Source organism: Silurus aristotelis (genome assembly GCF_946808225.1).
Source record: "Silurus aristotelis genome assembly, chromosome: 10".
Classification (NCBI taxonomy): domain Eukaryota; kingdom Metazoa; phylum Chordata; class Actinopteri; order Siluriformes; family Siluridae; genus Silurus; species Silurus aristotelis.
Genome location: NC_139583.1, coordinates 8,404,894 through 8,428,833, shown reverse-complemented (window position 1 = coordinate 8,428,833; position 23,940 = coordinate 8,404,894). Strand labels below are relative to the sequence as shown.

Here is a 23,940-nt window from a genome sequence, read left to right as displayed (position 1 = left end):
TCTCTGCTGTGGAAAGAATGTTGTATAAAAACCCACAAGGTAAAATGGTCATGGTTGAAGACAATTCATAGACTGTAGATACTTAAAAAAATGTCACACTTCAGCTGTTCGGCTTTAGATATTGTAAAGCTTTCTGGGGTCTGATCTGCATTTTACCACAATATGCTGGTTAATAACATGATGAAGCAGTAAAATGAAATAGCTATGAGTCACAGCAAGATGACTGACATGCTCGAAAAGAAGCTCCTCCAAAAAAGACACTGTTCTCTTTATATCTTTTACCTTCTTTTGACTTCCCTTTTTTTATCAGGCGTCGACACTGACACTTTCTTTCTCTCTATGCAAAACAGTCTATCTTTTACTGTTTACTTCACACGCCGTTTCTCACCCGTTCCATGGCTTTGCTCTGTGCATGCCTGAACTGATAAATCGTGCTTCGCCAAAAGCAGGGAAGTGTGTTCAGCAAGCATCCTATCATTACAGAAGGAACAACATTTGGCTTTTAAAGAGGTTGTCAATCTGTTGCCAGTGTGAGGAGCCAAAATTGTTTGGCGTGCGCTGAGGGATTCGAAGACCTTGGAGGAAGCTACAGGAGGGAGCCGTGCACTTCGATTTCTTAGGTTTCACCCTTGAGATATTAATATGTCCTAAATTATAGTCTGATTGAAAACAGGGACGTAATTTCAGTCAGCTTTGCTGTAATCTGTCAGCAGCTGCAAAGTGCAAATTTAAATGTTTGCCTTCAAAGACCTGACAAGAACCTGTGGCAACATGGCTTAATTTAGATTAATTAGATGTTCTTACAGCGTCTCTATTTTTTCAGGGCTGATTTTCTGTTTTACAACTTCCTTCATGTCTGAATGCAGTTCCATTTGCCATCGGATCACTGTTTTTTTTATGTTATTTTAATAGGGGGGTGGTTTTTTTTTTTTTTTTTTTGTTATTGATAGCTTTCAGGGTACAGGTTGCTTCAAAACATTCTCACAGATATCATCTCTATCAGTTTCTGTTTAAGGAAAACCAAAGAGATTTTTTTTTTTGCAATTGTAATTAGTAAAGCATCCAAGATAAACCATGTTGTTATCTTGAGATACAAAATGGCATTATAATATGTTGAGCAATTTGGTTTGGTCAAAATAATCTCTGATATAATCTCTTATTGAGTTCTTAGGCTAGGAAAAAAAAAAAGAAAAGCAAATATTTATTCTCAAATGGCTTCATGAGCACGTAATAACATTGGATTGGGCGAAGCTTTCAACAATCAAATGTCGTAATGCATGGAATTCATTTCTCAATCACTGTGATTAGATCAAAGCATGAACATATGGCATGTTGGCTTCAACTCTGCGGATTCCATTAAGGAACATATCCAAAGTGGCAGAAACAATGAGCTTATTTGCAAAGACAAAAGTCCAAATCCATAAGAATCGACATGATTTTATAAATGCCAAATACGAGTTCAGGTTAAGCTGACGTGTTGAGTTGGTGGGGTTTTCCTGCACCATTATTTGTTTGAAAGCAGTTAAAATCTTTCTTGCTCATTTTATTTTGTACAAATGTTTCAGTAACTAGTGTAGTCTGAGACCAAAATCAGATCAAAATGTGTTGGTCAACTGTTGGGTAATTTTTATCAACTTCATTTTCTGTATACATAATTAAAACAGGGTTTGAGTGAAGTTGCGGGGTTGATCGTCATATTAGTAACTCCGTGGTAAATGCTTTCACTTTAAATTGGCACGAACATAGCTCTGAGGTTAAATAGAGCCACACAGTTGAGCAACTTTCCAGCATTTCGGGTTAACACATTTTTTTTTTTTTTTCAAAGATTAGAAAATTCCGCTTAAAGAAAACCCCATCCACCTTCCAGACATGGAAATTGTTTAACCCAAATCCTTCAAAACACGTCAATGCTACATTCCTGGTCTGACAGTCAACTTGCATCTCTACTGTGGTATTTTTTATAGACGATTGCACTACTTGCACTACACAGATGGGGACAAAGGGGTGGGTGTTTTAAATCTTCAAGCGCTGTACATTTATCCCTAAGCGAAATGAGTTTAAATCTTTTCCAAACATTATTTAAAAACACTTCCACCTGGTTGTGCAGAGTGGGACTCTGTTTTAAGTGATGTCATGCTGTTATGACAGAGTTAGAGTTTCTTGCATTACCTTGTGTAAATAAATCTCTCTGGGTGTACCATGGCGTCGTCGAACATTTACTTTTCACAAAATTTAAACACTCGGCTGCCAAAAGCTCTCCAGAGCTTTCAGGATGTGTTTGAGCTACTTAGGAGGAGGCTGTTTAATTAATAACATGTATTTATTAACAGTAACAATGCTATTGTCCAATATGCTATGGGACCAATGCTACTGGCATAGAGTTTTAAACAATAGAAAAAAAAATTTGGTAAGCATTGCTGCCTCAGATTTCTAACTGTTTAACACACAGCAAACTGAAAGATTGCAATGCTGATCAAAGGGTGCTGTTATACCACTGCCTGCCAATGGACTAGCACCCTTGGTGTTATTTTACAGAACGTTTTGGCAATGGTGCAGATGGTAGCTGGTAGCACTAAAGATCTGTGCTTTGTTTTAAACCCGATAGCTTTAAACTGATAGTGTAACAACCCAAACGTCAGCTCAGGTTGCATGTAGGTTGAAACCATAATTACTGGCGCACCACACCAGACTGCGGTGTAGTTTTAAACCATGCTTTAAGTCGAATAAATGCCTATCTATGTTCCGATGGTCTTAAACGGTTATTCTTAGTTGTTTGAACAAAAAAGGCAGCAGATCAGGAAATCTTAGTTTAACAAAAGATTGTGCATATAATACATGTGGGAGCAGTAGCTGTTTAATAATTCAAATATCCAGCATTTACACCTGAGCATGGATAAGCATGGACTGAACATGGACTGAGGTTTTATTTATTTATTTATTTTTGACAGTTCCTCAACCTACATTACTTAAGTAAACAAGAGATGTGTGTGGAACTGGATGTTACTATGGATGTTGCTGTATTAGTTTGAGTATTTTAGAAACTACTGTCCTCCTCGGGTTTTCATCTACAATGATTTAAAAAGAAATGGGTAGAACTTCCTTGTTAATAAGGGAGGTCACAGGAAATTGGTGACACTTATTTGAAAAGATTAAAAGTCTAAGGGATCTCAAATAGCCACTGTTTAGAAAAGTGCAGAGGTGCATATCAAATTGTACAACATGTTGAAACTTAAGAAAGATGGGCTAAAATGGCAGAAGAGCATGCTGGGTTTGAATCATGTCATGCTTCAAATCCGTTAATTATAAAAGCTGGTTATAATTCTGGGACAATCAATAAAACAGTTTGACGTTTAGGAATCCTAATTTTTTGACCTGGTCATTAAAAGAGGAGGATCGTTTCGTCTCTGCTGTGACACTAAATCTATGTTGCTTCCTGCCACATTGCTACCGGTAATTAATTAAAGTACTTAGAATAGCGACAAGTTCACTCCGGCTGGAGTTCTGACCTCACACACTGGCAATGGCACAAGGACACATCCAGCAGATCTCTCTGTTTCTGCCTCTGCTATCACACCACCCCCCCTTATTTTCTTGGCATTTCTCCTGAGAGCTAAAAGAGGTCTATTTTACCCAATAAACCCATCACTTCCTTTCAAACATTGGAGCTAAGTGGTCGTCATGGAGACAACTTCGTGCAGAGAAAAAAAAGAGGGAGAGATAAAGAGGGAAAGGAAGTTAGAGATTAAGAGTTTGCTATAAACATCACAAGCAATGCCAGAAGAAGAACATGAAGGCAGCCCTTACATAAGAATTTAAACATGATTTTCTTCCTGGAGCAAAAATGTATTATCTGGAAATAATACCAGATTAGATCAGCCTTCAGTCTGGCTCTTCACTTATAAAACCTTAACCAAGACTCAATCATGAAGCATGAAGGTCATTCCACTTCCAGTCCTTCTCTGTCCTCTTCTCATCCGATCTCAGATCGTCTCCTTCAGCTCCCCCAGAGTTTTCCCGTCCTTCAGTTTCCCATCATCTTGTCAGTACACACATTATCTCCACTCTTGTTCATGTGGCATTTGTCTTGGGTCACGACGTCTCATTCAGACACTTCACAAAAGGCCATAATGAAAACAGAGTAATCGTCTTTGACTCTGATGAGACTTCCATCTGCCTGTTCTCCCACAGCCAAAACAAGTGATAGGGAATATTCATACTGCCTTTTTTCCCCTCCTCTTTTGAGGAGACATTCATTCAAACCACTTGAATGAACAATTTTCAGAGTCCATGTTCCACTCCAAGTATCCTGCTGCCTCACTAGCAGTAGTGAAAAGTAGGAAGATTCTGACTTGAGTAAAAGCACTGCCACTATAGTACTAGTTCACTATTCAAGTATGAATTGTAAAAAAAAAAGTTATTCAACTTGCACATTATGTCTGAAATGATTCCTACAATTATATACTATTATGTTTTAGGAATTTTATATACTATTTAGGAATTTTACTATTATTCCAACACAACTGTTCCTAAATGAGGTCTATATATGAAGAAGAAAATTGAATAACATTAACTAACCAATAAGCTATGCTGATGTAACAGGCTTTTTTTCTCACATGTACATTGCAGGACTGTGAAATTCATTCTTCACAGATCCTAGTGAGGTTAGAGGCTGGGGTCAGAGTGCAGGGTCAGCCATGATACAGCACCTTTGGAGCCCTGCTAAATGGCCGATGAGTGGCAGCTTGGCAATACTGTGCTAAACAAATATCTCAGAGCCTTTACCACTGAATTACCACTTCCCCTGATGTGAACAATATATATACAAAAATATATAAACAATTATTTCAGTAGCTTTCTGTGTTTATCATCTAGCTACTGTAGTTAGCTTGTTCATGTAAATAATGCTCTTTATATATTCTCCTGGATGTTACTTGTAGGCTGTAGCCGTACCTTATTATATTTAAAACTGCATTCAGTCACTGCTAGTAATCAACCTGACATCTTAAGGCAAAATACTGAGCTTCACATTATAAAGCATCAGGATCTATCAGGATCTATAAAGCATCTAGGCTGGATATTAATAAGTGCATTGACCTTGAAAATGATCTTTATTCAAATAATTTTTTGGATTATTTCCATGCTACTTCCATTTATTAAGCAGTTCAATTTGAAGGGAGCTGATGAAATTGGGCCTGAAATGCTCATCTGTCTCCACTGTCTCAGACGTTGCTGCTACTGCTGACTAAGCATTTGGACACTACATTGTTTTGATTAGATCTTGATTAGAATTGAATCATATTTAAACACGTGGATTAAACTGGATCAAAATGACCCATGGTGACTTGGATTATTATTATGTGGTTATTCTTATTAAAAATATATGCAAATCTAATTATATTAATTTAAGTAAGTTGTATTTCTATCACCCTGTTGTGTTTGTGTTGCATAAAAGTGAGAGCAAAAGTGCTGTTGTAATTACACTGAAAATAAGTACATTGAACCATGTTCACTATTCATAGTGTTTTAGTGACATTTCCCTTAGGATTGGCTTTTAAGTAAAGACCAATCATCTTTATGAGTCTAGATGAATTGCAGTGTAGCATCAATCACTCATTTACTCTCACTGTAGGGCTCTTTACAGCATGACAAGATTTACAATGCGCTTTTAGTGTTCTGAAATCAATAACTAATCAAAATTTAAAGCTTCTTCTTGTTATCCAATGTACACTCATTCCTCCTTTTCCCACTCAATCACTGTGTCACGTTTCCGAAGACTTTTCCGTTCACAGCTACTGTTTGTTGAATTTTTTTCAACTTGATCTTTTCCTTTGAGTTGAATTCGCTTTCTGTCTTTTAACACCTCGACTGCACATGATGAAAGTCCATTTCTATTTGAAGTGTGATCGGTGTAGACTTTGGTGCTTCCAAGTCCCATTTCCTTTAAGCTTCCTTACTAAGAGCTGACTGAGAACGTTTCTAACCCAGGTGGAGAAAATAATAGGGAATTAAAAAAAAAAGAGAGGGAAATTCCCAGAGTAAACCTTCAAAGCATTCCTTTGTACACATGTATAGGCAGTGCATATGATTCTAAGTGGAAATGTTCGTTCGATCACATACAGTAATTACTGGTTTTAACCTACGCGAGTTGAGATCTTGGAAATATGTTAAAGGTCGTTAAAAGAATTTATGATATACAATTGTTTTCCCACATTTTATATTCTAAACCATGGTTGAAAATGTGAATGAGATTCAGCTCAACCTGAGACACATGTGCACACATACTGAAGCTATTTCTGCAGTTTAAACTATTAGGTGAGATATTAAAAAAATCTGTTTCCCAGGTATGATTCCGTGACTACATATTGGTATTTTATAACTCCACTTAATAACATAAACTGTTACATACTTTTAAATTAACCTTACAAAATAAGTTCACATTCAAGAGAGCTTGAATATTGATGCTTTTTCATCAGGCATTTGAATAAAGATGTAAGAAAATGCAACTTGTATGCTTATTACATTTAAACTTCACATTTTACCCGATTCTTCTTCAGTTTGTCTTACATAAATTCCTCAGCATGCATCCTGTCTGACCTCTAAGGCAATGAGTTTGATTGATGCATGCCCTCTGTTTCCACAGAAGAAGAAGTACAGGCAATGTGTGTTTGTACATCTGTCAGTCACTTTGGTTAGCTCGGTATCAGAGCAGCAGGGAATCTGGGTTTATCTTGTAGCAATTGGGAAACAGCAGCTGAGTGTTATTTTTGCTTTTGATGGTGTGTGTGTGCTATCTGTCTGGACACCCAATGTTATTAGCATGAGCCACAAGCCAGAATAGCTAAGCAGGGTAAAAGGTCAAAAAGTTTTGTTCCTTAAAAAAGAAAAACAATCTTGATTGATGGAATTCTTTCACAGGATAATGAAGTGAGGATGCAGTTGGTTATGGAAAATACTGTATAATCAATATCAATTATTTTTTTTAATTCAAGTCAGTATTAACAGAAGTTTTATGGGATTAAATCTAACATGTAGCTTATATCTAAAGCTCAAAAATAAGTTATTAGGGTTTTATCAATGGCATTGAAAGAATGACGGGGAGAAAAATGTTGCATGCCCACACCACACACATTTACAGACACATACTGTAGGCAGCAGAAGAGTTTTTCAAGTTTGAATGTTTCATGTGTGTATTTTACTGAATTCATGCTATTTATTTTCTCAGAATACCAACACTGAAGCTACAAAAAAATACTGCAGCCTGTCCTGTAATTTTAGATTAAACAATGTATTGTCCTTGTACCTATAGTTTCACCTTAGAAGGAGAAAAAAATGATGATAGACAAACAATGATAGATATAGATATAGATAGATAAATAAATACTAGATAAATCAATCAATAGGTAGATAAATAAAAATCCCATTTACTCCAGTCGACGATCAGACCTGGACAGTACTCATTTCAAATGCACATCTGACATACACTATATTTCTTCATTCCATCTCCATGTCACATCTCTCTTCATAACAGTGCGATATCAGTGTGTGGAGTCTCTCATCTATCCAACTGTGTCATAACAGCCTTTAAAGAAGCCAGAAGTACTTTAATCTCTATCAGGTGGGTCTACTGTACAAAGACAAAACAACACGATACAGGATCTAAACACGGTTCCAAAAGTTTAGTGTACGCAGATCATGGCAGGTATTCCTAAAGGATGTAACGTTCAGGACAGGTTCTTCTACAGACAGTGAGATTAAATCTGGTTCGTACTTAGACCATTCTGTTTGATTCATTTTCAGTTCAGGGTTTTTTTGGGGTTTTTTTTGCAAATGTTACATATAAAGTAACATATTCCACCTTATAAACATTTAACAATTTATTCGTATTTATTACTGACAATCTAAGCCTTAGCCTTTGACTCTTTGGCATCCACAAGTATTATGAAAAGAGTATAAGATTTTCCTCAGTAAAGAATATTCTGTGGTAATGCCTGTGGTAATCTAAGGATTCAATGCAGTGGATTTGATTGGACTGTAAAAACACTCAAATTGTTGACCACTGTCTTCCAAATGTCCTTATTTTAAACAAACTTGAGAAACATCCTTGAATACAACCCTATAATTGTGTTGACCAGATAATAACTTGATAGTGAATGCTTGATAAAGAGTAAACAAAGCTTAAATGATTGGGACAAACTGTAAACAGTGGTGTTTTTGGTATAGGCTGAAACACACACATGGTTGTAATTCAAGCTTTGTGGGCCAATTCCATTGACTTGTGTGTTACTGTAGCTAAATAATTGTCTTGTCCTCATGTAGAAGTAATTGCTAAGAGGAAGAGAGGCTTGGCTGGTTAATTTCCTCTGGATGGAGAGTCATGACAGACCTAATTCAGCACAGGGTGGAAATACAAATAACAGCAGTTACTGGGAATAATAATACCAGCCATACACAAGGCAGTGAAGGGTCTGCTGGTGTTCTGGAGGGCCCCAAAGGTATCATCTCTATAGGGCCATCTGGACTGCAGAGTCAAGAGATCCCCCTGGTATTCGACCCACCGGAAAAAAAAAACTCTTCTGTGTTTCTGATCAGAGTAAAAAGCCTTCACCTCCTGAAGCCTGCAGAAACATATACTCAGACTGTTTATCATGCTGTTCAGCTTGATTACTGCAAAAATTTTCAGCACTAAATGTTTTGTTGTGTCATTTTCTTTCCTGGAGTGAATGCATGAATATTAATGAGGTCTAGCCAGAGGTTAACAATGAGAATTGAGGTCACAATGTTTGTCAACAGCAAAAACAAATTCAATTCACAGTAACCATGGTTTAGCATGTGTGTGTGTGTGTGTGTGTGTGTGTGTGTGTGTGTGTGTGTGTGTGTGTGTGTGTGTGTGTGTGTGTGTGTGCACATTTTAACAGGATGATTATCTCTTAGGATATTTGATTACACAACTGGTAAAGGAATATTGATTGTTAAAAGAACAAAAAAAAGGGGGATGTGATCCTATAGAATAATATTCAACATCAGGGCAAAGTAATGGAAAGCAAAGGGCCCTTAAAACTCTAAATATGATTTGCTATATAAGCACATCCTCAAATGTTTAATTTCACTATTTTAGACAATTTTACTCGATTTCACCTCAATGTTATCATGTTTTAATTGATTTAGTTGTACATTTTGATTTTGTAGACTATAAGTCCTTAAGAATTAGTTTTAATTAATATAATATACTGTCAAAGCTACTGCTATTGAAAATGTAAAATAAAAATTCCCATTAATAACAACAGCAATAATAATAATAATAATAATAATAATAATAATAATAATAATAATAATAATAGTAATAATAACAATAATAATAAATTTTTTTTTCAAGAGCAGAACTAAAAGGTTTTGCTTGCACATGCATCTTAAATCTATTCGAATATTTTATTAAAGGACGGGAAAAGGAATTTTATGGTGCAGGAGAAAATGAATATGTGTATTGATTCATGAGACTTTTACAAAAAAATTATGATTGACCTTGAGTATTTTATTTGTCCCTCATCAATAGCGTAGGCAGGAAAATCTCTGCCTATTCCAGACATTTTTGCTGTCCAGACACTGAGTCTGTGAAGGTGAATACAGAGGTCATGTTTCCAAATGTAGCATCAGCTTTGTGATAATTACTGAGGTTAATGGGTTAACAAAGTCAGTATGGGAGTCTGAAAAATGTGTGCTCTACTAACAGGGTTCCAAATAATTCTCCAATTCCCCATCAGTCTCTTGATTAAGCATAGCGAGATTCCTTTATCTAACCAAAATTCATCTTTTACGGCTTGCCTTTGTTTTATGGACCATCAGACCACATCAGATCAAACAGTGAGGTAAAAGGGTCACTTAATGCAGGATTTACCATTCAGAGCTTCCTGTTAGATGGGAAGATTAAAATAAACTGAAAGTGACAGATAAATGAGCGAAGTTCTTTTTCTCTCTGGGATGAAAGCACTTCCCTATCAGTGATAGCTGATAGCCTCAGGAGTCAGGGGAATATACAGAGAGAGAGAGAGAGAGAGAGAGAGAGAGAGAGAGAGAGAGAGAAAGAAAGAGAGAGAGAAGCCTGGGCTGCACATGTGAATAAGGATTTAAGTGAAAGACTGTTTCTTTTCCATTTAAATATATATTACATTACATATTCCAGTCTTCTTTACTTACTGTCTTTCTCTTATTGTTTTTTTTTTTTTTCATTTATTACCTCAGTGACACTAACATTAGCTCTTGTGTCTAATGTCGTGAAATTATTATTATTATTATTATTTTTTTATTATATATATATATATATATATATATATATATATATATATATATATATATATATATATATATATATATATATATGTATATATATATATATATATATATATATATATATATATATATATATATATATATATATATATTTTTTTTTTTTTTTTTTTTTATCATTTTTATTTATTTTAGCAAATATAATGCCATATTGTTGTTAACTTAAAAAAAAAAAAAAAGGAAATGTTGATAATATAAATAGTATGAAGGATATGTCTTGTGATTTTTAGCATAACTATAGTTGATGAGTTTTATTATTTAAAAGCAAAATGATTTTTTGTTTTTTAGTTTGTTTTGCATTCTGAGAAAAAAAGGTCCAATCGCTATAAGGACTGTGGCTATGATGCTGATTTTAATAAAAGGGTGTCGGGTTTCATTTTGGAATCCTCCTTGCTTTACCCCTCCCCTTAAGACCCTAATGGTATGACCCTTGTCTAGGCCTGAAGCTCTCCGTCAATTTCTATTATGGTGAGGTTCAAACGCTCATTGCCTTAGGGGGAATGGGAGGTTTGCTTTTGGCTTGTGGTGGGACATTTGTACCGTGCTGTTTGTTTTAGCTGTATTTCCTCTTCATAAACAGTAACGAGCCACATGCCTTGTCATCACGGCTCGAGCTGATTAATGGAACGCAGCAGGTCATGTTGAGGTGGATGTACCTTTTAATGCATCTGATGCACAGCCTAGAATAGAGCCTGTCCAATTTATCTGGCTTAAATTACTTGACTTTATTACTGAAATCTTTTTTGAAGCCGTAAGGATGAGGTAAAAAAAATAGATGAGTAAGAGGCTTGTAACGAAATTAAACAGATGATGGTCCCCCGGCTTGTGCCCTATATATTATGTCCTCAGCTTACATGAACCGAAAGGAAAATCAAATAAGCATCAATAGGACACTTGAGCCAGAGTGAATTAGTCAGAAAAAAACTGAAGAGCAATGTTTAATGTTGTTCATTTTACATACATATTAGCTGATTGTGCCTTAACTTTCACCTGATGGTATGTGACACTATTAGCCTCAATTTCACGGCCCTCTTTTTTTCTGTCTTCAATCAGTAAAGAGAGATCTCATGCTGTAGGGCACGGGTGGAGACAGTTTAGAGGTTAAGGCTTAAAACAGAGGGGGTGACTGTAATTTTTAACAGCTTGTGCCAAAATCACAGTCAATTAAAACTACCATGAACATGCACGCATCACATGGGTAGGGTTTATGGCTGAAATGGGAATAAGAACTTTCTTATTTGGACATTTTTTAAAGGAGAAAACTGGGAATAGTTTTGAAAATCTATCAATCTATCTAAACTCTATCCACACTAAGCATGCAGACACCTGAGCCTCTCGGCCATATGTGTTTGGTGAGAGTCCCATTCCAGATTTAATCCCTTTCCACTGTTATAATAACCTCTACTCTTCTAGGAAGTCTTTTTACTAGATTTTGGACCATGGCTGTGGGGATCTGTGTTCAAATAGTGAGGGAAGGCAGTGATTAGAGTGGTCAGGTATTGGCCTAGGGTGAAGTGGTGTTCAAATTCATCCCAAAAATCTTCAATGGGTTTGAGGTCAGGGTGCCGTGAGGCAATTTAAGATCCTCCACTCCCACCTTGGGGATCAATGTGGAAGCTTCAAGGAGCTTTCTTTGTGCACATGGACATTGTCAAGCCCATGTTATTTCCAGTAAAGAAAAATAGATAAAGATGCACTATACAAAGACAATCTATACACGTTTGATTTCATTATTGTGGTCTGTAAAAGAACAACATTTGATTGTAATAGGCATGTTTGACCACGTAGTTTATCTGTCTAAGGTCTTTTCTTATCTTGTTCCCTCTTGACCTGTCCTTCTGTTACTCTTTATCTGTCCACTAAAGCAACTGTTGAGTCTCTGAAATAAGCAGCTCAGCAGGGAGCAGCCTTTGGCTATGCCTCTTTGTGTGCACGTGTGTGTGTGTGTGTGTGTGTGTGTGTGTGTGTGTGTGTGTGTGTGTGTGTGTGCATGTGTGTGTGTGTGTTGGGTGTTACCCAATGAGGTCTTTTTCAGGCGAAATCAACTGCAGATTTAATAGGAACAGACTGTATGGCCAGAGGGCCAACAAACACCCTCACACACATACCCCAAAACAAGACATCAGAGAGTTACATCTAGATTGGTTTAAACAACAACTCGGCAGGGAGGCAAAGGCACATGCGCACTCAAGCACACACACACACACACACACACACACACACACACACACACACACACACACAAACACATGAAAATATGGCCAAAATGCCATACGTTGTTGACACCATACACCTTGTTTATCAGTCCATTCCATTTCTCTCACACAGAGATGCTCATCAGAGAAGTGCTGTGTTTAACTGTGTGTTTAATTATGGCATGGCTAATCCTTCTGCTTCTTCAGCTGTATGGACACACACACTGCTCTCATCTCAGGACATATTATATGCTCTGGAGTAGAAACAATACTCCTGATTCTCATTCAACTGTTTTTGCTTCGCCCATTATGGATAAGTGTTGATTGCTCAATGATGTCACTTATAATGTTTATTTCATGTGAGGTTGTGCGTGTGTCTGTGTGTGCTTGTGTGTGTGTGTGTTTGCAGAGCTGTGGGAGATGAACAGGACATGGGTGTTCCAGGCAGCAGAAGGGAGTCTTCAGCACTACAGTATGCTGCTGGATGAGACTCAGGAGAGGCTGATAATTGGAGGGAAAGACACACTGTACTCTCTAAACTTGGACAGAGTCAGTGAACCTCATAGAGAGGTAGGTGTGTGTGCTTGTGCATGTCTGTGTGTGTGTGTGTGTGTGTGTGTGTGTGTGTGTGTGTGTGTGTGTGTGTGTGTGTGTGTTAATTTGAAGACATATATATATATATATATATATATATATATATATATATATATATATATATATATACATTTGATACACCTTAATGAGCTATTAAAATAGAGGTAACTAAACAGAGGGATGAAAATCACAAACTACATAAAACAATGTACTATGAAATGTGTGTGTATATTATGACATTATAACATTATGGGAGGTGAAGTGAAAAACACTGATTATCTCATCATTATGGCATCTGTTAGTGGGTGGGGTATATTAGGCAGCAAGTGAACATTTTGTCCTCAAAGTTGATTTGTTGAAAGCAGGAAAAATAAATAAGGATTTAAATGAGTTTGTCAAGGGGCGATTTAAAGTGGGCATTTTTTATCAGTACACTGCTTTTGCGAATTACATCACATACTAGATAAAAGATATCCTGTTTTTATTTTTATTTTTGGCAACACATATTTGTGTTGGACTAGTGATGCAGTAGTAGGGCTCAACATCTTTGAAGAAAACAGGAAAATAGGGTTGTTGTGTATAACTTTAAAGAAAGAGTCCAAAAGGTAAAGTCTTTTTCAGTTACAATATAAACATATAAAGGCTAATTAGAAAGGGTTCCTGTAAAACTAAGGCATAGTTTCCATGTTTTTAAGAGCATCTGTTTAGTTTTGGTCAGAAGAACACAGACAGTGCTCCTGTGTGGACCTGCCCTTAACCCCAAAGCCATAAAACCATCCAGCTCAATTTCTGTGTTTTATTTTTATTTAATTCAGCAAGGAATGAGAACTTGGAATCAATGATGTCTACAAATACATTTCACAATGCCCAGAGCTGTTTGTAATGCCATCATTTAGCAAATTATCCATGGTTTTTTTTGTAAATTTGTCTCTTTGTTTCTTTCTGTTTTCTGTCTTAGATTCACTGGGCCAGCTCTGAGGAGCAAGTAGAGGACTGCCTCATGCAGGGCAGGGAAAAGGTACATTGTTTACATATATTTAAAAAGTTCTACTGTTGCTTTAAGCTGAGGGCCACTATGGGATATAAAAAAACGAAGGGGAGTCGCAGGAAATTTCTTAGAGTTTGAAACTTAAAACTTTCTATAAAGGAAGAAATACGCATATAATACAATGGTGTATTACGGCCAATATCAAATTTTAAAAAAGAACTGGAAGGGGAGGGGCAGAGAATTTGTAAGTTTAAAACTCAGAATATTAAAAATAATATAATGAAAAATTATATTATAGGAAATATTTAAAGAAAAAAATTGAAAATGTCATATTTAAAACTCTGTGGGGTTTTGATTTCTATCAAGGAAGAAAAGCGCATATACATTTTGCAAGGTTGGGCGGTTGTCACTTGTTTTGCATTACGCCTCGCATTTTGCCGTGGATTTAGCAACAAAGAAATACTTGTTATTTTAGACCATGATCACCAGATCATCATACTGGAACTTTCTGAGTTTAAAGCTTGAAGATTCTTATTTTCTTCATTGACTTACAATTTGAAAATGTTAAGTTTTAAACTCAGAAATTCTCTGCCTCTCAGCTTTCAGTTCTTTTTTAAAAAAAGATTTTGGTCGTAAACCCCCCCCCAACCCACACACACACACACACACACACATGCACACACCCCACTGAATGTTTAAGATTTACACACAAAACCTTTATAAAACTTTAAGTTTATTTCTCGTAAATTTGTGTTTTAAACTTGGAAATTCCCCATCCCTCCCCTTTCGTTTTTTACATTTTTTTTTATCCCATAGTGGCCCAAATACACCGTCGTAGGTACGACATGTTGTAAAGCATCTCTGTGTTATTTTTTCCCCCAGCCGGAATGTGCTAACTACATCAAGCTAATTCAGCCATATAACAACACTCACCTGCTAGCATGTGGGACAGGAGCCTTCAGCCCCATGTGCGCCTACATCAGAGTCGGCCATGGTGCACAGGTACTGCAAAGGTTCTTCTCTAAACAGCTATTTCTCCCATGTCATCATTTTGCTAACTAAAGGGAAATGTAACACAAGCATAAGTACCTCATATGAACAGTTAATAACTTGTTGCTTTTTTAGTGAAAACATTTGACTTGTTCTCAGTATAAGAGTACACATTTTTAAAAGAAGTCTCTACATTCTTTTATTGACAAAATCTCCATACAATATATGATATATACGCTTTTCTATAATTATACTGTTTGCAAAGCAATTAAGTACATTTTCCTCATCTAATTTCTCAACAAACCTAAATCTTTAAGAGACATGAATCTGAGAATGAGACTTTATACCTTAGATTGTCATGTGACAGCCAGCTATCACTATTAAACTAATTTATATAAGACTGATTTCCATACTAGCTTACACCTGAGAGACAAGCATTACAGCTGTAGTTAGACTGAAGACTGAAGACTGTTTCCTTTCTAAAATTTTACAGAGGTGAAGTAAATAATTCAGCAACGTTTCTTCTTATAAGTAAGTGACAGCAGATCATAGGGCTATGAGATAATTTTAATGGAAAGCCTTAAGGCTAGTTAATATTCCTAGTCAGAGAACCATAGCTGTGTTAACATGATTGAAGTACTTGTGTAAGTTGAAGGATTGTCTATAATGAAAGCAGACATTTTAGATTGGTTCGACTGTATGTGTTCCTGAGGCAGATGGGTGTAGTCAGAAGCAGCATGATGGTCAGTGAAATGTTTTAGTCCTCTGTGGTGATCATTAACGAGCACGTGTCTTGGACTGGATCTGCTTTTCTCTGCTGGAGAATTTGTCATAGTGACTCATAAAAACAAACACACAAAAAAAAAGAAATGCTGAAAACTTCTTATTGAACCACGCTTTGAGTCTAGCGTGTGGGTTAAATCCACCTTAGAAATTGTGATTCTGTCTGTAAACATTACTAATTACAGGCAGTTGATTAGATGTAATCCCAGTGCTGCGACTGATCCAATTCATGCTTAATGGAGAACAAAAAGTTGTGTGTTGATGGCCAGGGCTCTACTGTAGACCACTTAAAAAAAAAAAAAAGTTTGTTTAGGTTTTAGTGATGGGAGCTTTTATCATTCTCACTCTGTTCAAATCCATGACTGAACACTGAGGCGACCAAAAACAAACAGTCTCATCCTCTCTGGAGTGCAATAGCCAAATTACAGAGTGGCTAATCACAGGGAATTAAGGTTTATTTGAAGCAAAAAAAAAAGCAATGTTTAAAAGTCTGAAGAGCAAAACACTTTTTGTTATATGTTGAAGACCTCTAACTGCTTTTATACAATCATTGAATTGTCTTGTGTCTTTCTTCCCACTGTCTTTAAACCTGTTTGGGTGTCATTATAAAGGTATGCAATGCCCATGTTTTATTATATACGTTATAATTATTAGAACAGCAGTTTGATTGGACACAAATTCTGCGCTAAGTGATAACTATTACATGTATTGTTTAGTGTGTAAAAAAAGAATAGTTTGCACAGTAAAATAAAGAAAAATATATTATTTCAAACTTACAATTATTTGCATATCTTTATATGAAATGACATAAAATGTAGGCAAAGACATTACTGCTATCAGTTATGTGTGATAGCATGCTGAAATGGGGCACAATGTGTGAATCATGGAGTAAAATTAGTGATTTATTTTAGTCTGAACTGAATAAATGTGTGAGTTTTTGGAAAAAGCCAGGCATCCCAATACCTTTGTTAAATAGTGTATAATTAAAAATAAAAAAAAAGGAATTGAAACAGATATGACGATAAAATTCTATTTAAAAAAAATCCCATAAATCATATTATTATGTTCTAATATTATTAAATAACTACTTTTATCTTCATTACTACATCTTGCCTTTAATTCTTTGTGTCCCTAAAGGGTAAAGCTATTTTTTCATGCTCATTTCCTTAAGAAAAAGTTGCAAGTTTTCCTTTGGCTTGTGGTTAGGGGCAGGAGATCAGAGTGAGGGTAATTAGAGGAGGCAGGTTTGAGCAGGGCACCTGATAACCCCAGTGCTCAGCTGCAGCTGCAAAGAGGTAAACCAGTGAGGCTCAGCGGCAATGAGCTACCCGAGTTACAGCGAGAGCATAAACGTTCTCCACCCTCTAAATGCAGAAAACAGATGGATATAAACACAGACACACAAAAATATAACTGCTGATACACTAACACAGGCTGACACTTACAGACAGTCACCGTGAGGTGAGGGCAAGAATGGTGATGGCATGCAGATGTGCATGTGATGACAAGTGAAAGGACAGAGAACAGAGCTGGCGTGAGGAGAAAACTCACAATGGAATGAATCTACACACACACACACACACACACACACACACACACACACACACACACACACACATACCCTGCAAAGCCTGGTTGTGTTACACACCTTAAAATATACAGTTACACTGTGGACTTCTGCTCACTTTTACACCATTATGACACATCACACATGTCTACACTGGTATAAACACCCACACTGTCCCATATTTATGTTTTTTTTATTTTTATTTTTTACCAGTACAGAGCCACGTTATTAAGAATAAATGTACTATAACAGAATATAAATGTTAATACAAGTAAGAGACACACTTGCTTTTTGTTTTTCATGAATGGTGGGGAGGAAATCAAAACTGGGATCTCTCCCCGCCCCCCTCCCCCCCACCCCCTTTTTTTTTATTTTCCAGAGACATAATGCTATATAAAATAGAGAAAGAAATAAAAATCGGTGCCCACAAATACAGTACATATACTGTCCATATCTACAGTACACATACTGTCCTTTATATTATTTTCACTTCTTATGTTGTAATCAGGATGAAAAATAAAGTACTTAATTTACATCTATATGGGCATTTACTCATACATTATTCACGTACACCTATATTCCAAAAACACTTTGAAAACCTGAATAAAAACCGACTGCTCCTTTGAGAGAAACTGTAAAAATATAGGAGAAAATATTGAATGTAATCTCATTAATAACCTCGAGAGGTATGATTGACATACAAATACTAAACTCTTATCTTATTACATTACCACCATGGAGCATTTCTCACTCTCTCAGGTGGACCTGGGGGGAAAATAGACTATGAAATGACTCAAGTAACTTGCTCATGTGCGCACACACACACACACACACACACACACACACACACACACACACACACACACACACACACACAGAGTACCTACAGACCATAAGCCCTGCAAATGTTAACCATGTGTTCAAGAGTGAAAAAGAAAGAAAGGCAGAGAGAAAGACAAAGAGAAAGAAAGAGACAGAGAGAGACAGAGAGAGACAGAGACATGGAGACTCACACCAGGATTACATATTTCATGTCCCAAAAGATCACTGGTAGCTCCGATGTGAATAGAACACTTTACTGTCATTTCCATCATAATGCTTCTCTGTGTAAAGCTAGGTATCTAGTTAATGGTCAATGGTCTGCATTCATGTCTGTTAACATATGAATGAATGATCACCACAAACCCTTAAAGTAAATTTTTTTGGATTTTGGGTGAATTTTTAGCATTTGGATTTTTTTTTTTTTGCCTAAATGCATATTGGATTCATAAAGGTTTACCCGTGTATAAGTTTTTTATAACATTATAAAGCCTCATTTGAAAAAAAAAAATAAATAATAATGCAGATGTAGCCTTTTAAAAACAATAGGAATAGGAAATATGTAATGATAAACCAGTTTAATATTACTACTTGATTTTTATCACTGAATTTTTCATATATAGTATTTTCAAGAAGTGGTGAGAAAGAATACATATTATACATGTAATTGCATTTAAATGTACACATTTATTGCTCAATTTATTGACATTTATATTGTGGTAAGAGATATTTTATTATTTTAAGAGATTTCTTTATTTTGGACAGTCCCTCGTGGGTCTGTGGAGGCGTGTAAATGCATATATGTGTTTGTACAGTGCTTTTATCTTCTTTCAAGGTCCTCATTTCATTGTGTACTTATTTACCTGAATGTAATATTACTTTGAGATTACTGAAAATGGAGTGTCTGAGTGTGAAATGGAGGTGAAAATGTGGGGGTGAGTGTGGTGTGTGTGTGTGTGTGTGTGTGTGTGTGTGTGTGTGTGTGTGTATGGTGTGATGGATAGGATGTGTAATACATCCTGATGGTGACAGTGTGAATAGATTAGGATGTGTGATAGCCTGCATTATATGCTGACAGACTGATTGATGCAACATTTCTGTGATCTTCTGCCCATCCTGCTCCAGATCTGTGTTTATTGGGATTGGCTTGAAACCATTTTCTACAAACTACTTTAGGCCAAATCCAATGAGATAAGACACACCAAACACAGACATGCCGGATTCAGAGTGCTGTTCTGTGGGTTTGTTATTTTGTTAAAGGCTTGTTGCTTTCAGGGAAGTGGAAAAACGATGGTTCCAGAGTAAACAAAAGTAAAAAAAAAAAAAAACAATAAATAAAACACACAAATAAACCAACTCCGGCCTCACTGTCCTGCTATTTAACATAGTGCTACTTTTGTACTAATATCAGAAGCAAGTGACAGTAAAACACTTACGAAGAACCACTACTAATGCTACATCATGAGGAAGAAAATTGCTACAAGGCCAGTAGAAAATTGGAGAAATTCAAATCAGCTTATTAGTTGACAAAGATTGTCTACCAACTCGGCAGCCAAAGCTCTATATTTCAGCAGGAGTTTGTTACAATGCTACTAAGCTAGCTTATGCTAAGCTAAAAATTATATCATGCAAATAAAAACAAATACTAGAAACCTAGCTAACATTTGTTTAGAGTGTCAGTATTTAAATTGGTAGCTGAGTTTGTTAGCAAACTACCAATCAGTAGCTGTGTTTGCTTTAAAGCTAATCAATATTAAGTCATTGAAGTAATGAGTCACTGAGACTGCTAACAAGCTAGTTAACTTTCAGCTAGTTACTGTGAACTAGCAGGCAAAATAGCTATTAATAGACTTTATAATGAAATCATGCAGCATGGATCGCATGATAGCATGAATTGTTAGCATGTGTTAGTGCTAGCATGTTAGCATGTGCTCATGCTTAAAGATTTGCTAATACAACATCGATTAAGACAGTGGGCTATAGCAGTAAATCAGCTTAACATTTTTTTTTCTACCAAAGATGTTCTGGCTTGAGATTCCGACTTGTTTTGATCACCTCCTCTGAAAATATCAGAGATTCCTTAAAAATATTTTTAAATCATATCAATAATTTAAAAAGTCCTGTGTATGTGTGCATTTAAACAGGAAGGAGTGTTTCAGTTGGAGTCGGAGCACATTGAGAGCGGCAGAGGGAGAGCTCCGTTTCATCCCAACAGCCCCACGACGTCCACAGTGTTCAGTAGGTGCTCAATAACACTGTTAAACAGCGTTTCCCTCTTTCTGATTCGTCTTTCATAAGCACCCCTCCTCCATATCTATCTATATCTTCTCCAAGCGGGTGAGCTCCACAATGAGAGCTGTGTGTTTCGAGCCTCGGGCGGTCAGTATGGAGGCTATCCAGCTATTCAGGCTTTCTACCTCCCTTGAATTCTCACATAAGCACTTCAAGTCAAATCCATCAGCTCTCTCAGTCAGAGCCCACAGATTAAGAGAAGAATTAGAATGGGAGAAACTGGGAAAGCTGAAGAAGGCGAATAAAGAGTTCAGTTATTTCCTGGTGACAGAAAGGTCTTTTACAGGGTGGCTTATTCTCTCTTTGCACCTTTAGATATACACAAAACTACTGACTAAGATGCTAACTTGATGGTTGTCTTGACTTGATTATGTCCTGGTTTCTAAACTGTGAGGTCTTTTTTTTTTTGGGTTATCCTTTGGCTGCCACCTTGTGGCAAAACAAAATAATGGCAAGTAGAGTGTGATTAATCTTTTCAATCTGGAAAAGATTTGAGGATTTAAATATTCACTAGTCCATGTTTTGTTTATTTGTAATACAAATAATATCCAAAACAAGTATATAAAGAAGCTAGGGAACAAAAACGGTTCAGAAACCTGTCTTTAGGTCTGTATTTGGATTGAAATCTTGTTGAAATAAATCTTACCTAAAATCTAACCTTTTATAAAATAAACAGCATGTCACTTTCCAAAAACTTTAACATATCCATTTTTTTCTGGATCAACAGGGGATCAGCTGTTTGTAGGGCTGTACACTGATTACTGGGAGAACGATGCAGCACTGTATCGTCTCGGCAGCCACAGCTACACCAGGACAGAAGTAGGAGACAGACAGCAGCTAAATGGTGAAATATTAACTTACTAAAATTCTTTAGTAATTTAAATGTACCTAGTAATTTTCACAAATATTCACTCACTCACTCCTTTTCTCTCCCCTGTAATCCAGTTCCCTTCACCATCTTTTGAAGGGTTTATTGATATTACAGATAGCAGAGGTGTAAAGAGTACTTGCAAACCATACTTGAGTCAGAGTATACATACTTCACTCTAAAACTTACTCCACTATAAGTTAAAAGTCACCCATTCCAATATGACTTAAGAAAATTCTTAGCGTATCTGATTTAACCAGTATTTGAGTATTTGACTCATATTGAACGTAGGCTTAAAGATGCACTAGTTTTCAACTCCTTAAGACACATGATAGTGAAAAGTCTCTTTAACATACCAGAATAAAACAAAGCTCAAGCAAGTCAGTCAAAAATCTGGACAAAGTAGTAAAGCAATCTTTTAAAAGGGTATTTTTAAATAACAAATACAATTAAAGTAATTGATGAAGCTCGTAGATGGTAAATTGTCTTCATACGTCTTCTAGTACCTTCAATACCCTGAAAATGGTGATATCACCTGTTCTGCAGAATAAATAAGCCACTGTGCAAAATGTAATTGGTAACGGTCATTGTCTATTAAAATTTAGTGGGGTAAGAAGTTTATCTATTGAATTATAAATGTAGTTCAGTAGCAAGTAAAAGTTGCTTATACAGTATCACTAAAACTAGAAAGTAGCCAAAGAAATGTATGAATTACAGTAATGGAGTACATTGACTCAAGTACTTTACACCACTGAGAGATAGAAAGCCAAAATAAAGTTGTGTCAGTCCCATTATACGATACCTATACCACAGATCCACTGATATCTTTTAGGTATTGGCACAAGTTTCTATTAATACAAAATATCTGCTTAAAGATAACTCTTATGTTTCATATACATGGTTTGTGTCCTTCTCTTTAATATCATCTACATTGGAAACAAACATACAATTTGCCACATACAATTTGTCCTTCCTGATCTCAACAATCATAGTAAAATTTATTCAATTATCTTTAGTAAATGTGTTGTCCTGTTTAGGGTGAGTATGAACCTAAAGGTTATCCCAGGAGCACTGGGTTCAAGGCAAAAATCAAGGGTCTATCATAGGGCACACACACACACACACACACACACACACACACACACACACACACACACACACACACACACACACACACACACACACACACACACACTCATTCACACCTAGGGTAATTTAGCATAGCCAGCATATATTCAGAATGGGAGAGGAAACTGAAGAACCTGGAAAAAAAGCCATATGGTCACAAGGAGAACATGGACAGAAACTGTGACCCTGGAACTGTGAGGATTTCTCTTATAAACTTAAATAAGTCTGTGCTTTCATCATAATAGCGTCCTTTACTCTGAAATAGACCTTGGCTGCAAAAAGTGTGAGAACCTGTGCTCTAAGCATCTTGATTTCAGATGGAGGTGTAATTGAACATGCAAATGGTTTCAAGATGAAGCACCAGAAGCACACCTTGACACACTTACTAATTGTATGTTGGACAATATCAAGAGGAAAAGTACTCTTGGTGTGATCGGCTCCTGGTTCTAATTTATCCCACCTGGTCCACCATCTGAATATTGTATTTAGGCGATTATAGCTGGAAGTTCTTTAGCAGGAGACCTTTTTTTTTTCCAATGACACGGTTTTCAACCCTGATCAAGAAACAAACTCTAAAGTAAATCTAGATCTCATTTGATGATTATCTGGATCACATAAAATTAAATATTTAGTCTCCAGAATTAAAAGTACTCCAGGAATAGGAATAGGAGTGACTGTATAATACGTTGAGCTTAAACAGCTCTCTATGCAGACACGTGTTTACACAGAGCTGCAAAGTAAAGGAGAGTAAATGCCACATGGAATCACATTTAATCATCAATCATATCAATGAACTGGGCTGATGGTTGAGTTCAGAGCGTGGAGTAGTGTCATGCTGGGAGCTTGTTTAATGTGTGCCTCATGTCTTGGAGCCTCAGAGGCTCCAAGCTACACTAAAGCACACTGGGTGGGAGGAGTATGGAACTTAGCCATCTTCCTGACTTTATATTGTTTTTATAAGTAGTTCTATACTTCTGCAAATATATATACATAGTAGTGTATTTCTGACACACACCACAGAGGGGCATTGTATGTCTGAGAATAAAAGACTACAGTCCTCACCTGTAGGGGGGCTCTTGTAGACCGAGCCCCTGGTTGTGTGCCATTAATCATACACAGAAGCAAAAAAGCCATGTGGGGCAGATGCCATCTATCTTTGTCTTCTCTGGAGCTCTTAAAAAGACTCAACAGACCCGAAAAAAAAAATTAGTTATACACAGTCAACCAGTTAACTGTGCACTTCCATCATACAACAGTTCAATACATAGATCATACAGAACCATGGAAACCTTTACAGCATGTTTGTGTTGGTGTGAATTCTTTATTATATGTAAATAGCGCAAATGTATTATATTTAAATATATTCAAATTTATT

At 36.3% G+C, this 23,940-nt stretch overlaps 1 protein-coding gene across 1 annotated transcript in view; it reads left to right on the top strand.

Moving 5' to 3' along the window:
- sema3e (sema domain, immunoglobulin domain (Ig), short basic domain, secreted, (semaphorin) 3E) overlaps window positions 1–23,940 on the top strand; it is a 38,099-nt gene that overhangs the window by 2,803 nt on the left and 11,356 nt on the right. The window contains exons 2-6 of the mRNA XM_083551773.1: window positions 12,946–13,106; window positions 14,089–14,148; window positions 15,001–15,120; window positions 20,422–20,515; window positions 21,297–21,413. Of these exons, the coding sequence (XP_083407899.1) occupies window positions 12,946–13,106; window positions 14,089–14,148; window positions 15,001–15,120; window positions 20,422–20,515; window positions 21,297–21,413 (552 nt within the window). The remainder of the gene's footprint in view (window positions 1–12,945; window positions 13,107–14,088; window positions 14,149–15,000; window positions 15,121–20,421; window positions 20,516–21,296; window positions 21,414–23,940) is intronic.